General features: G+C 43.8%; 1 protein-coding gene across 3 annotated transcripts in view; it reads right to left on the reverse strand.

Annotated features, from left to right (window-relative positions):
- The window catches only part of THSD4 (thrombospondin type 1 domain containing 4), a 429,219-nt gene that overhangs the window by 80,142 nt on the left and 333,523 nt on the right, over positions 1 to 15,554 (reverse strand). For all 3 annotated transcript variants that reach the window (XR_014002103.1, XM_081170529.1, XM_081170530.1), the window contains one exon: positions 4,830 to 5,034. Coding sequence is in view for 2 of the 3 variants with exons in the window: in XM_081170529.1 (XP_081026655.1) it covers positions 4,830 to 5,034 (205 nt within the window). In the remaining variant the exon portion in view is untranslated. The remainder of the gene's footprint in view (positions 1 to 4,829; positions 5,035 to 15,554) is intronic.

The raw sequence follows: 15,554 nt of genomic DNA on the forward strand, positions 1-15,554 counted from the left end.
ATCTCTCCCTCATTTCAGTCGATCAGGTATATGAAGACGAGCAGCAAAGTCAGTCCTCAGGGAATGTGCAGGCAACCTTGGAACGGACAGCTCATGGAAGAACCCCGACCAAACCTAAGAGGAGGCGTGTAGTGGTGATAGGGGATTCCCTACTGAGGGGAACAGAAGCAGTGATCTGTGGGCCTGACAAGATGTCTCGGGAAGTGTGCTGTCTCCCTGGGGCTAAGATCCAAGATGTAACTGAACGACTGCAAGGAATCATAAAACCCACTGACAAATACCCCTTCCTCTTGGTTCATGTGGGAACCAATGACACTGCAAGCAATAGCCTCCAGAAGATCAAAAGAGACTACGAGGCTCTGGGCAGGAAATTGAAGCAATTAAATGCACAAATTGTCATCTCATCTGTCCTCCCAGTTGAACGACGTGGCCCAGGGAGAGAGGGAAAAATAGTGGAAGTGAACAGCTGGCTTCGCAAATGGTGTAAGAAGGAACGGTTTGGATTCTTAGATCACGGACTGCAGTTTCTTGAAGATGGACTTCTGGCAAGCGATGGGCTGCACCTCACAACGGTTGGGAGGAATGTTTTTGCCAAAAATCTCAGAAACCTCATCAGGAGGGCTTTAAACTGACTAATGTGGGGGAGGGAGACAGTGCTCCTGAAGGTAGGAGTCTATCAATTGATGAAGATGAACATCCAAATGTCATAGACCAAATGGAGCAAACAGCACGCAGACCTAGTGGTGGGAGGAAAAAATCCTTAAATAAGAGACATGGGGGAATGATTAATGGACTTCAATGTCTGTACACTAATGCGCAAAGCATGGGAAATAAACAAGATGAGCTTGAGCTCTTGGTACAGCAAACTAAATATGACATAATAGGCATCACTGAAACCTGGTGGGATAAGTCCCACGATTGGAATGTAATAATGGAGGGATACAATCTATTTCGGAGAAACAGACCAGACAAGAAAGGAGGAGGAGTGGCGTTATATGTCAGGGATGTGTATACCTGTGAAGAGATCCAAGATTTAGAACCTCAAAGCCAAAGTGAGAGCATTTAGGTCAAAATTAAGGGAGAGAAGAATAACAGAGACCTCATTGTGGGAGTTTACTATAGATCCCCAAGCCAAACGGAGGACATAGATGATGCCTTCCTGGAACAGATGGCCAAGCATGCAAAAGGAAGGGAGATAGTAGTAATGGGGGACTTCAATTACCCGGATATTTGTTGGATGTCAAACTCAGCCAAGAGCATAAGGTCAAACAGATTCCTCACTGGCCTTGCAGACAACTTCATTGTCCAGAAAGTGGGAGAAGCAACAAGAGGAACAGCCATTTTAGATCTGGTCCTAACCAATGTTGATGAGCTGGTTAGTGGGGTAGAAGTGGAAGGATCATTAGGCGCGAGTGATCATGCTCTTCTGAAGTTTACTATACAGCGGAAAGGAGCAGCCAAGCATACTAGGACTCAATTTCTTGACTTTAAGAAAGCCGACTTCATAAAACTTAGGGAAGTGCTGGGTGAGATCCCATGGACAGTAATACTAAAAGGAAAGGGAGTTCATGATGGCTGGGAGTTTGTTAAGAGGGAGATAGTAAAAGCACAACGTCAGGCAATACCAATGAGACGGAAACATGGAAGGGGCCTAAAGAAGCCAGGGTGGCTATCTAAAGAACTTTTAACTGAGTTAAGATTAAAAAAGGATGTGTACAAAAAAATGGAAAAGGGGGGAAACCACCAAAGAGGAATTCAAACAAATAGCCAGCACGTGTAGACACAAAGTCAGAAAAGCTAAAGCACAGAATGAACTCAGGCTTGCTAGAGAGGTTAAAAGCAACAAAAAAGGCTTTTATGGGTATGTTCGTAGCAAAAGGAAGAACAAAGAAACAGTGGGGTCACTCAGAGGAGAAGATGGGGAAATGCAAACAGGGGACACAGAAAGGGCTGAACTCCTCAATGCCTTCTTTGCCTCAGTCTTCTCCGATAAAGAAAACAATGCCCAACCTGAAGAATTTGGAGCAAATGATTCAGCAAAGGAAACACAGCCCAGAATAACTAAGGAGATAGTACAAGAATACTTGGCTAGTTTAGATGTATTCAAGTCTCCAGGGCCAGATGAACTGCATCCAAGAGTATTAAAAGAACTGGCAGATGTGCTCTCAGAACCACTGGCAGTCATCTTTGAGAATTCCTGGAGAACAGGCGAAGTCCCGGCAGACTGGAGGAGGGCAAATGTTGTCCCTATTTTCAAAAAGGGGAAAAGAGAGGACCCAAATAATTACCGCCCAGTCAGTCTGACATCAATACCAGGGAAGATTCTGGAGCAGATCATTAAGAAAACAGTCTGTGAGCACCTAGAAAGGAATGCTGTGATCACCAATAGTCAGCATGGATTTCTGAAAAATAAGTCATGTCAGACTAACCTGATCTCGTTTTTTGACAGAATTACAAGCCTGGTAGATGAAGGGAACGCAGTGGATATAGCCTACCTTGATTTCAGTAAGGCATTTGACAAGGTGCCCCATGATATTCTTGTAAAGAAGCTGGTAAAATGCGGTCTTGACTATGCTACCACTCAGTGGATTTGTAACTGGCTGACTGACCGAACCCAAAGGGTGCTCATCAATGGTTCCTCTTCATCCTGGAGAAGAGTGACTAGTGGGGTGCCACAGGGTTCTGTCTTGGGCCCAGTCTTATTCAACATCTTTATCAACGACTTGGATGATGGACTCAAGGGCATCCTGATCAAATTTGCAGATGACACCAAACTGGGAGGGGTGGCTAACACCCCAGAGGACAGGATCACACTTCAAAATGACCTTGACAGATTAGAGAACTGGGCCAAAACAAACAAGATGAACTTTAACAGGGAGAAATGTAAAGTATTGCACTTGGGCAAAAAAAATGAGAGGCACAAATACAAGATGGGGGACACCTGGCTTGAGAGCAGTACATGTGAAAAGGATCTAGGAGTCTTGGTTGACCACAAACTTGACATGAGCCAACAGTGTGACGCGGCAGCTAAAAAAGCCAATGCAATTCTGGGCCTCATCAATAGGAGTATAGCATCTAGATCAAGGGAAGTAATAGTGCCACTGTATTCTGCTCTGGTCAGACCTCACCTGGAGTACTGTGTCCAGTTCTGGGCACCACAATTCAAGAAGGACACTGACAAACTGGAACGTGTCCAGAGGAGGGCAACCAGAATGGTCAAAGGCCTGGAAACGATGCCTTATGAGGAATGGCTAAGGGAGCTGGGCATGTTTAGCCTGGAGAAGAGGAGGTTAAGGGGTGATATGATAGCCATGTTCAAATATATAAAAGGATGTCACATAGAGGAGGGAGAAAGGTTGTTTTCTGCTGCTCCAGAGAAGCGGACACGGAGCAATGGAGCCAAACTACAAGAAAGAAGATTCCACCTAAACATTAGGAAGAACTTCCTGACAGTAAGAGCTGTTCGACAGTGGAATTTGCTGCCAAGGAGTGTGGTGGAGTCTCCTCCTTTGGAGGTCTTTAAGCAGAGGCTTGACAACCATATGTCAGGAGTGCTCTGATGGTGTTTCCTGCTTGGCAGGGGGTTGGACTCGTTGGCCCTTGTGGTCTCTTCCAACTCTATGATTCTATGAGTCTATGATTCTAAGTGACAGTCCAACAAAATCTGGAGAGCACCACATTGGCTACCCCCAAGAAAATGATGGAATCAGAAACCAGGTTCAATTCTGGCAGAAAGGTGGAAACTTGGGCCTAAAAGGTTTGAGGACGGAGCTGTGATGGCATAGATAAAGGCTCATTGGCCCATGAGGATAGAGCCCTTCCATAGCATGAAAAGAGATGGCTGCTAGCTCTGAGGGGACAGAATGGAAAACCAAGTTCATGCAGAGCTTATAGTGGCAGCAGTAAGTGGAAGGAAATGGAAAACTCAGGATTCCAGACAAGTGCATTGGGGGAAAGGCTACTGAATATAAGAGAGAACAAATAGTTAAAGAAAGGGGTGGGAGGAAGATGGCTTTAAAAAGAGAGAAACATTAAAACTGATGTGACCACTCAGCGGCATTTCACAGAAAGAGCACTGGCATAAAATTGCAACATTTCTGCTCTAAAAAGGAATCGGGGTGATTGGCGAGTATGGGAACAGAACCAGCCCCTGGTTTCTCAGGCCTCACACAGTCCCTAGAGCCCCTGTGGCTTTGCCTGTGCCGACCCCATGTGTGACAGGTTTTAAAAACCTGTCACACATGGTTCACTTTAAAGCAGAGGGTCTGGCTGTCAGGCCTCTTGGTGCAGTAAATCAATCTTTCCCCCTCCCAAGAAGGAAGGTTCCCATGACTGCCCTTCCACCCAGCGCTACCAGACACTTTGCATACACCATAAAGGCAAATGTCTTTCCTGTTTTCACAAGTTGCAACCAGCTGATGAGAGACTCTGAGAGGCCACATCTGCATTTCAGATGCAAAGCAGATAAGATAAAATCAAAGCCAGGGCATCACACAGGGCTGCAGGAGATGGATACAGAGAGCCCAGGCTTCTGTTTTCAGCCATACTTTCACTAAGTAAGATGCAAAATACAAGCATGTGGATACATGTATTTGTGTGTACAAATTGTATGCAATTTAAATGGGCTTTGTATATAATTTAAATCAGTAGGCAATGGGTCAGTATGTATTTATCTCACAACATTTATAGACCACTTGAGTGCAAAAGAAAATGGACTTAAAGACTGAGTGCATTTGAAACTATGGAACAAAGCCAGGATGGTCGATCCCAATCTGACCCAATCTGACCTCCTAACATCAAGTTTTTAGTTTAAATGAAACATGACTTACCTAAGTAATTGTTGCTCTTGGACATTTCTGTAATGTTGATTTTTGTGGCCCCCTCTGGGATTTCTACTATCTTGTGGTAGCCAAGGTTGGTCAGGGCGTGCTTGAAGACCCCTGAGACCACTTGACAAGCTGTGTTGTCCCCTCCGCATATCCCACATTTGTCGACCACTTTGTCTGAGCCCAGATAGTCATCACAGCCAATGCTCTGTCAAGAAGAGACAAAAAGTATAAATCAGTTACAAGGATAACTGAACAGCTTCTATGCAATGCCTTGGCATTTGGTTTAAAAAAAAATCAGCAAAACTAATAGGGAGTTCTCACAGATCACTGGAAGAACACATGCTTGGCTTGCAGAATTTCCAGGATCTCCACTCTTGCAAAGCAGGTAGTGGAGCTGGAGCAGGAAAACCACACCTGAGGAACAACAATAGGCAGCACAGGGCTAGATAGTGCAAGGGTCTGGATGAGGACAAGACAGCTTCTTATGCCCCTTCTTATGCCTCCTTATCGAAAGGGCCACATGGGTTTGAGCAGGGGTGGGCATCCTTTTTTCTGTGGAGGGCTGTACTCTCTCTGTTGAGGGCCACGCATTGGTGGTGGGAAGAACCAGAGATTATTATGGATGGAGCCAGAGACAAAAGTGTTTTGGATTAATTGATCTGGGATGAAGATCACCTTGCTCCAGGTTTTCACCATAGTTACCTTGAATTAGAATTTCCAATCTTACACATATGTACTCGGAAGCAAACCCCACTGTGTTTGATGGGGTTACTCTGAAATAGGAAGGAGGAGGAGGAGGAGGATTTTAGTACAACAGACCAATTCAGATATTAGAAACTAACCCGTTTTAGTCTCTCTCTCTCTCTCTCTCTCTCTCTCTCTCTCTCTCTCTCTCACACACACACACACACACACACACACATACACACACACAAAGTCTACTAATTTGTTTTCAGATGCCTTGAGGCTGGGGTGACTTATTCTCTCAAGCCATATGATTACGAATAAAAAGTTTTGAAAAATAAATTTAACTTTTTCAAAACATTTCCTCTTTTGTTTGTTGTGAAACTACCTAAAATCAAGAGGAAACACTTTTAAAATCAATGAAACTCAAGGAGGGAACAAACAGGAAGAAAAGAACTCTGATGGGATGGGAGGATACTCCAGTTTCAGGAGGTGAGGGGGCTACATAAAACAAGGGCTGTGAGTATATGGGTTGGTTTCTTGAGGGTTAGAAGATCCAGTCTGTGGCCCCTGAGTCTGAGCTGTGTAGGCCTCTTGTTAGTTTCAAAAGAATCAAGGTGGGAGAGGGCAGCAGCTAACTAGCGTAGTGCTACCATGAGTAGAGGCAGCTATGCATACAGAATGCTATACAATTGGACTTTTTAATGGCACTACATGAGTGAGGCTTCTCAGGTCCGGACAATAAATGGCATGAGGAAATCATCTGCTTTCTTCACCTGTGATGGGTTTAGACCATGTTCGCCCAACCACCTTGATTTGTGGAACCAACACTTGTCAATAGATATTACTTATCACAGCAGACATGACTGTGAATTAATGCAGGACAAATAAAAAAATGTAGCAGGTAGACCAAAGCTGTCTGCAGTCAAGAACCAAAAAGTGGAGGGAGTGGGAATTCTTTAGAGAGAAGCATGGGAAGATGTTTGCCACCAATGGTCTATCTGACTGGAAGTGCTCTCCATGGTTTTAGGCGGGGCTCTGCTCCAGTCGGGAGATGCCAACGACTGAACATGGGAACTTCTGCATGCAAAGCGGGTGCTCCCCCCGAACCACAGTCCTTCCATTCTCATTGCACTGGATTAAGGGAATGACTAGGACAGCGGGTTGTTCCCAATATTAGCCCCATTCAGAGAAGGTACACTGACATCACTGGGAATTAAATTCATTCATTTCAATGGATTTACTCTGACCAGAAGTAGCATTGGCTAAAACCTACATTCCCTCAAAACATGATCAAGAGGAAACCCCAAGAAAGATTTCAACCTCTTGTCATTTTAGAAACAGCTGAGTTCTTGTTTGGAGCAACTGGCTTAAAATATTTTTAATGTACGGTACATACAGCTGGAGAAAGAGAGAATACTATGGCAATATAGAAACTATGTATGCATGAGAAAAATAATATTCTTATAATAATTTATTGCATCTTGATATTTACATAGCTTATTCTGGGCACAATGTGAGGTGTTGGCACTGACTTAGAAAACTCAACGTAATTATTGCCCTAGTCTTCCAAGAAGGCTTCCCTCATTGTGATGTGTGTCCCAGCACAACCTCTGTCATTAGCCAACAGTTACCTCCGAACTGTGCTATGAGTCAAATCTATTCAATGAAGGCAAACAGGGAGACCCTGCTGTTGTTCACCATCCCTCTCCCTGCCTCACTCTCAGAATGGCCAAGGGGTCTTTCCTCCAAGTGGAGCACTCTGAGCCTGGTGGAAAGTGCCTACACCGTGCATTGATAAAGTGGTACAAAATGCTCTTTAAACATGGGGGGGGGGAATTAAAGAACCAGATAATGGTAAATGTTTTCTCTAAGTTTAAAGAGCTTTTCTAGTCATGGCTGCAAACTGCAATGGCACCAAATAAGAACATAAGAACAGCCTTCGGGATCAGACCAGTGGCCCATCTAGACTCGCATCCTGGGCTCACAGCAGCTAGTCAGGTGCCCTGTTGGAGACCCCCAAGAGCCCTCTCCCCTCCTGCAGTTTCCAGCAAATGGTATTTAAAAGCATCATTGTCTCTGCTTGACACCCTGCCTAGTAGCCACTGAAAGCCTTCTCCTCTTTTAATTTGCCCAGCCCTCTTTTAAAGCCGTCCAAGGCAGCCTTAATCGAGTGCTATAGTTAACTCTGCTCTGGTCCACGGGGTCACAAAGAGTCGGACACGACTAAACGACTAAACAACATCAACAATAGTTAACTATGCACTACATGAAACAGTCCTTTCTTTACCTTCATCTATTTCACTCAGCTTCATTGGACATCCATGAATTCTAGAGTTATGGGCAGGAAAGAAAAAAAACTTTACTTTCTCCTTGCCATGCATAATTTTAACAACTTCTATGATGTCACCTCTTAGATGCTCTCTCAGCTACCTCACATAAAATACCTCATTCTGAGGAGTGACCCCTTGATCTTTGGATTCAGGGCTGAAAGGAATCATAGAATCACAGAACTGTAGAATTGGAAGGGACCCCAAGGGTCATCTAGCCCAACCCCCTGCAATGCAGGAATCACAACTAAATAATCTCTGAAAGATGGTCATCCAACCTCTGCTTCAAAATCTCCAAGGAAGGAGAGGCCACCATCTTCCTAGCATAGCTGGCATCTATGCAGGCCGTGGGGTCCCAGGCACCCACACATTTTCAGTGAAAGGCACCCGATATTCTATTTGGCCATGCATACATGGCACACAGCATGCACACATGACATTGGCATGGCCATATGATGTGACCTCAGTATGCCCTGGGCACCCACTGTTGCTGGGGCAAGGTGCCTCTGAATGCAAGAGAAGAATCTGTGGTTTATCAACCACCACCACAACCTGGGCCCCAAAACCTGTGGACAAAACAAGGCTGCAAACCCCACATATACTAAGGACCCTCCTTCAAGGATCTTCAGTGGAGACTGTGTTTCACCGGCTCTCAGGGATGTAGCACATGGATATACCCTTTATGCAACCCAATGGAATTATGATTGGAGGAAATGGCTCAACTAACACTGGGAAACAATTTTTTACTTTTTGAATGTTTCTACAACTGCTTTAGGGTATTTTTGCACTGCCGAATCAGGAAATGGCATCCGTTTCTCTCCATCAGGTCAGGTTTTTGTGCTATGTTGATTTGAAAAAAATCAGATCTTGTGACAAAATCGATTACATTTTTGTGGCATTATCAGCTGATTTTTGTCAACACATATCATCCTAAATATATTTTTAAGAGAAAAAAATGTTTTTCCAACAACATCTATTGATTACCTGATAGAAACATTGATTACTGTAAACTGAATGGTGGGCATTGATAAAGGTAAGTACATGTAAATTGCATGTTGCTTCACCATTTTTCAAACTTCAGGGCTTGAACTTCCGTTTCTTGGAACTCCTGGAATGCTCAGCAGCAGGGAGGTCTCTCTTTAGAGTCCAACAGTAGTCAGCCATCATGACTGCGTCCCAGCGACCCTGATACCTGGTCTCCATCTCTTTCATGTCCTGATGGAATCTCTCCCCCTGCTCATCACTCATTGAACCCAGGTTCTCAGGAAACCGGTCCATATGTGAAAATAGGTAGTGCATCTTGACGCTCATGTTGCAGCCCAGGTTTCTGAAAGCAGTCAGCATGTTGTTGACAAGTTCTGCATGGTTTCTGGCCTTATTGTTGCCAAGAAAGTTCTTCACTACCAGAACAAATGCCTTCCACGCTTCCAGTTCCACTTCGTTCACTGAGTTTCCAAACTCTGGATCTCTGAAGAGCTGACGGATCTGAGGACCATGAAAGATGCCAGCTTTCAACTTCTCCACGGTCAATCCTGGAAAAGCCTGGCACAAGTAAGTGAAGCAGTCACCATCCTTGTCCAGAGCCTTGGTGAACTGCTTGATTAAGCCGAGCTTGATGTGCAGCGGTGGGAAGAGTATTCTGTCTCTGCCCACCAGAGGGTCGTTGATGACGTTCCTTTCCTTGCAAGGCACCAATTCCTCCCGCACAGGCCAGTCCTTCTTCGTGTAATGCTGAGCACGGTCCCTACTATCCCACATGCACAGAAAACATGGGTACTTGGTGAAGCCAGACTGTTGTCCCAACAAAAAGTTCACCATCTTCAGGTCAACACAAATAAACCATTTATGCTGATCATAACCAATTTTCTCCAGCACATACTTCACCGCTTCATAGTTCTCCTTCAGTGTACTTGAGTGAGCCAGGGGTACAGAGGCAAACTGGTTGCCGTTGTGTAGCAGAACACATTTCAGTGATCGTTTGCTGCTGTCAATGAACAGTCTCCAATCTTTGGGTTCGTACTGTGGCACTCCAAGCTTGACCAGAAGCTGCGCAATATCTGCACAGTACACCAAGTCCTTCTCTTCCAAGAAAAAACGGAGGTACTCTTGATGCCTGTTGCGGAAGAAGCTGATGCGAGCACTGTCAGAGAGGAGGGTTTTTTCCTTCAATCTGGATGCCAACAGTTTGGCAGAGTCCTTTGACAATTCTTCGTGGGGCGACTGCCCCATTAACTTAGTTTTGATCCCCCAACTTTATGCTTTGCCGCACCAATTTATGGAAGATTTTGAGGTTTTATGACTTCAAACTGATCCATTTTTGACATAATCACCCAGAACTATCAGACCTGAATACTTCTTGTCATTAAAATAATCATTTCCAATCAAAACAATTATTCGACATGACATTTTACCCCCACCAACTTCTTCTAAAATCCTCCACACAAGGGTAAAAAAGGTAAAGGTACCCCTGCCCGTACGGGCCAGTCTTGACAGACTCTAGGGTTGTGCGCTCATCTCACTCTAGAGGCCAGGATCCAGCGCTGTCTACAGACACCTCCGGGTCACGTGGCCAGCGTGACAAGCTGCATCTGGTGAGCCAGCGCAGCACACAGAACGCCGTTTACCTTCCCGCTGGCAAGCGGTCCCTATTTATCTACTTGCAACCGAGGGTGCTTTCGAACTGCCAGGTTGGAAGGCGCTGGGACCGAGCAATGGGAGCGCACCCCGCCGCGGGGATTCGAACCACCAACCTTTCGATCGGCAAGTCCTAGGCGCTGAGGCTTTAACCCACAGCGCCACCCGCCACACCGCCACCACACAAGAGTACATGTGAACAAAAACGTAAAAAAAGACATGTGACCATAACTCAAAAACTTGACCCGATTGAGCAAAACCAATGTGATTTTTGGATTCAGCGCATCAGATTCCTCCTAAATCAGCTGAAAAAACGCAGACAGCAAATTTGTTGTTGACCAGTGTAATTTACAAACTGATTTGACCCAAGCCTTGAGTTGCTCACCCATTTTAACTCAGCATAATTTACCAGAGTTGCCATCATATTCTTTAACAGTAGCTTCTGAATTCAACTATCATTTTTTTTTGGGGGGGGGGGAGAATCAGACATGCTCTGCCAGACATTGGCATACAGAGAACTTCTGTATTCTGTTGGATTACCAGGAGTCTCCCCCTTCCAATAGCAGGAAGCAGATATTTATAACACTGATGAGTTATGGCATATTGGACCAGACACCAGTAATTGGTCCAAAACTTAATATTACTGGTCTTGGGCCAAACTAATTTTAGGGGTGAAGAAAAAAGCAATTTTTCTGGCAGGTTATTCCCCCCCCCCCCCAGTTTCTGTTTGTTTTAAAGGCAGCTGCTCAGTGGTGATCATAGCTTTGGAATGTTTAGCAAGGATGGAGAAAATTTTCAGTCTTGCAGCTCAACAGGAAAGGTGAGTTATTAATGGGAGATGGAGCAATGCTGGCAACCTGTTTTGTTCCATCCTTCATCAGGATAAATTGTGACCAGATGATTAGAAGAAGAAAGAAGAAAAACAAAACAACAGGAATAGGTAAAGAATGCAAGCCGAGACAATATAAGGACATCACTTTCTATAGAGTGCTGGGAAAGGTTCAGATAACATCCTAAGACATGGGGTGGTATTCAATTAAGTTTTGCTCAGAGTAGACCTATTGAAATTAATGGCTCCCACTTAGTCATGCTCATTAATTTCAAGGGATCTTCAATGCCATCCATTCCCTCGCAGGTTGGGCCTACAACTTGCATAGCTCAAAGTGGTGCCTGTTGGAGCTATGGGTGAGGGGTGTCATTTTCAATGCTTCCCTGTGTACAAAAGTTTCAGGCAAAGAGTGGGACATCAGTGAGAAAATACCTAAGTAAGCCTTTTCTGTTTGGATAGAGTTTTTCTTTTTCTTAATATTTTTTTTAGCCCCACAACCTCCCCATTTGCAATCTAAAATGGTACAATCCATTACTACGGAACGGTATGATAAAATATGAGGAGTGCTGCAGGTTCAGGCCAAAAGCCTATCTAGTTCTCTGCTCTCATGGTGGCTAAATCCCCCTGAGAAGCCCACAAGCAGGTCTTCCCCCACCTCCAGCCCCGAAGGCAGGACAGAGCCCTTGTGGTTGTTGTTGTTTAGTCGTTTAGTCGTGTCCGACTCTTCGTGACCCCCTAGACCAGAGCACGCCAGGCACTCCTATCTTCCACTGCCTCCCGCAGTTTGGCCAGACTCATGCTGGTAGCTTCCAGAACACTGTCCAACCATCTCGTCCTCTGCCGTCCCCTTCTCCTTGTGCCCTCCATCTTTCCCAACATCAGGGTCTTTTCCAGGGAGTCTTCTCTTCTCATGAGGTGGCCAAAGTATTGGAGCCTCAGCTTCACGATCTGTCCTTCCAGTGAGCACTCAGGGCTCATTTCCTGAAGAATGGATATGTTTGATCTTCTTGCAGTCCATGGGACTCTCAAGAGTCTCCTCCAGCACCATAATTCAAAAGCATCAATTCCCTTGTGGTTAGCAGCCACTAGCCTGATCCTCCATGAATTTTTCCAGTCGTCTTTTAAAGGCATCCAGTTTGGTGGCCTTCATTGACTCCCGCAGGAGCAAGTTCCGTGGTTTAACTATGAACTGCATGAAAAAACACTTCATCTGTCCTGAATCTTCCAACATTCAGCTTCATTGGATATTCCTAAATTCTAGTATTATGAGAAAACTTTTCTTGATCCCCTTTCTCAAATCCATGCATAATTTTTATACATGTCTATTTGATTCCCCCATGAGCCTCTTCTCTAAACGAAAACATCCCTAATGTAGAGAAGTTGCTCCAGCTCCTTCCTGTCCCATTTGAGGTGAGGCCACTAGAAATGTGCACAGTATTCCAAGTGCAGTTGCACCATTGATTTGTACCTTGGTACTCAAACGGCTTAGCACCCGAACAAATCGGCTCCCAAATGCCACAAACGTGGAAGTAAGTGTTCCAGTCTGCGAACGTTTTTCAGAAGCCGAACATCCAACATGGCTTCTGCAGCTTCCAATTGAAGGAAGCTCCTGCAGCCAATCAAAAGCTGCACCTTGGTTTTCAAATGGTTTGGGGAGTCAAATAGACTCCCAGAACGGATTAAGTTTGAGAACCAAGGTACCACTGTAATGGCATCATGATATTGACAGTTTTATTATCAGTCCTTCTAATAATGATTCCTAACACCATCATCAAAGGTGTAAGAAGGCACTGTTTCCATTCTGCCCATACTCCTTGCACACAGCACCTTTTCCAATTCACTGCAGTCCATCTCCCCCCAAAAACGCAGGATTCGTCTTACTGTCCATGTGGAGAAATTATGTAACACAAGTTACACATTAGTTATGTAATTGTGTTATTCTACCCCATTCATTTCTTTTTTAAAAAAAATGCTTTTATTAAATCTATTAAATTTTTCATTGGTTATTCATACACATATTCCAATACTGTTTTCACATACTGTATATATAAACCAGACAATATCAGTATTTCTTCACAAGTGACTTCACATCACCTCACTGCAGCTTCTTCTATCTTCGTTCTCTTTTCGACTATGTTGTTTGTCTTTATTACAGTTCTATTACATAATATAACTTATCTATCTGTTCTTAACTTTGCGAAATTTATTCGAAACACATCAAGGATTTTATTTGAGAGCAATGTTTTCCTAAATAGTCTTTTACACATTCCTACTCTTTTTTAAATTTTTGTTTTGGTTGGTTCATAATTGCCTCTGTCATTTTTGCCAATTCCAAATACTCACATAATTTGATACGCCATTCTTCCTTTGTTGGTGTCTTATCCCCCTTCCAATTCCTAGCAATTAACATTGCTGCTGCAGTTGTAGCATATAGAAACACTTTTTTTTTGTCATTGGGTATATCAATTGTCATAATGCCAAGAAGAAAGGCTTCAGGTTTCTTCTCAAATGTTTGTCAAAACATATTTTTTTATTTGTCATAGACAGTGTTCCAGAATTTTTTTATTTTATCACAACCCCACCACATGCGGTACATCGTTCCTTCTGAAGCCTTATTGGAGTTCACCGATTGGGTCTGTGTTGCTCCGGGACAGGAGGAAGGAAGTCAAAATGACACCGAGGTTGGTTCAAAGAAAGAGTTTATTCTGCTCTCCAGATAGCAGAAGAAATGTCCAAAGAAATGACAGCTAAGGTGAAATGGGGTGAGCAGGTACCAAGACACTATTTAGGGGAAAGGTTCCTGCTTGTTCCTTTTCATACCTACTGTATTCTGCTCTGGGCAGACCTCACCTGGAGTACTGTGTCCAGTTCTGGGCACCAGAATTCAAGAAGGACACTGACAAACTGGAACGTGTCCAGAGGAGGGCAACCAAAATGGTCAAAGGCCTGGAAACGATGCCTTATGAGGAACGGCTAAGGGAGCTGGGCATGTTTAGCCTGGAGAAGAGGAGGTTAAGGGGTGATATGATAGCCATGTTCAAATATATAAAAGGATGTCACATAGAGGAGGGAGAAAGGTTGTTTTCTGCTGCTCCAGATAAGCGGAGATGGAGCAATGGATCCAAACTACAAGAAAGAAGATTCCACCTAAACACTAGGAAGAACTTCCTGACAGTATGAGCTGTTTGACAGTGGAATTTGCTGCCAAGGAGTGTGGTGGAGTCTCCAACTTTGGAGGTCTTTAAGCAGAGGCTTGACAACCATATGTCAGGAGTGCTCTGATGGGGTTTCCTGCTTGGCAAGGGGTTGGACTCGATGGCCCTTGTGGTCTCTTCCAACTCTAGGATTCTATGATTCTATAATGTGAAACTAAATATCTGACCTAGTGCACTAGAAGGCTACGACAGCATACAAGCAGCCCTGATAAGAAGTGCCTGATAACTTCCATATTTGAAACCAAAAAGAAAGGCACAAACCACAAACGAAGAGGCAGTGGGGCCCCTTGCTTGGTGTTATTTGCTTTATGAATTAAGGTTCCAGTTTCTCAATACACACACTTGCTATTCACCCCAACACTCTTCCTACATGGATTCACACACACAGAATTCTTATCAAGTAGTTACAGGAATATTAAACTGGAGTGTGCCTGAATTTGCGTCAGTGTAACCATGTTTGGTATTAATAAAATTCTGCACATTTATGTAATTCAGACATACAAATTATAATGCACTTTTGCATTCAGTTGGGCCAGTGTTCACAACATTCTGTTTTACTTAGCATTTTGGTTTGAAAACCCAAGTTCCACTTTCTCTGCACTTCCTGCAAGATTGTATATGATTAAACAATAAAAGGCACAATTTTCCAAGAGAACATATGTATTGGAGTTGCATATAATCCCCACCAAGCATCAGAAACTGGCAGATGTTACTCAGAAATTTCAAAATTAATGCCCAGATAATTCATATCTTTTCCCCCTGGGTGGTCGCAAATATAAACTTGAAAGTCTTTTGATACATTCATATAAAAGTTCATTTACACCTTACATACTTCAGATACAAATGGTTCTGGAAAAGTGTAGTTACAATCAGAACACAAAATTCTTCCTCTTCCAATTATTCACCATGGTTCAGTAGCATACCAGTGATTAGTTCATTGTACATACTTTCTCCATTTACTTTAATACATCAATTTGCATGCACACATTAAAAATCACTTTTCCTTCAAAGGAACCATACATAAGGTAACTTT

Source organism: Podarcis bocagei (assembly GCF_964188305.1).
Source record: "Podarcis bocagei genome assembly, chromosome: 14".
In the NCBI taxonomy this organism is placed as follows: domain Eukaryota; kingdom Metazoa; phylum Chordata; class Lepidosauria; order Squamata; family Lacertidae; genus Podarcis; species Podarcis bocagei.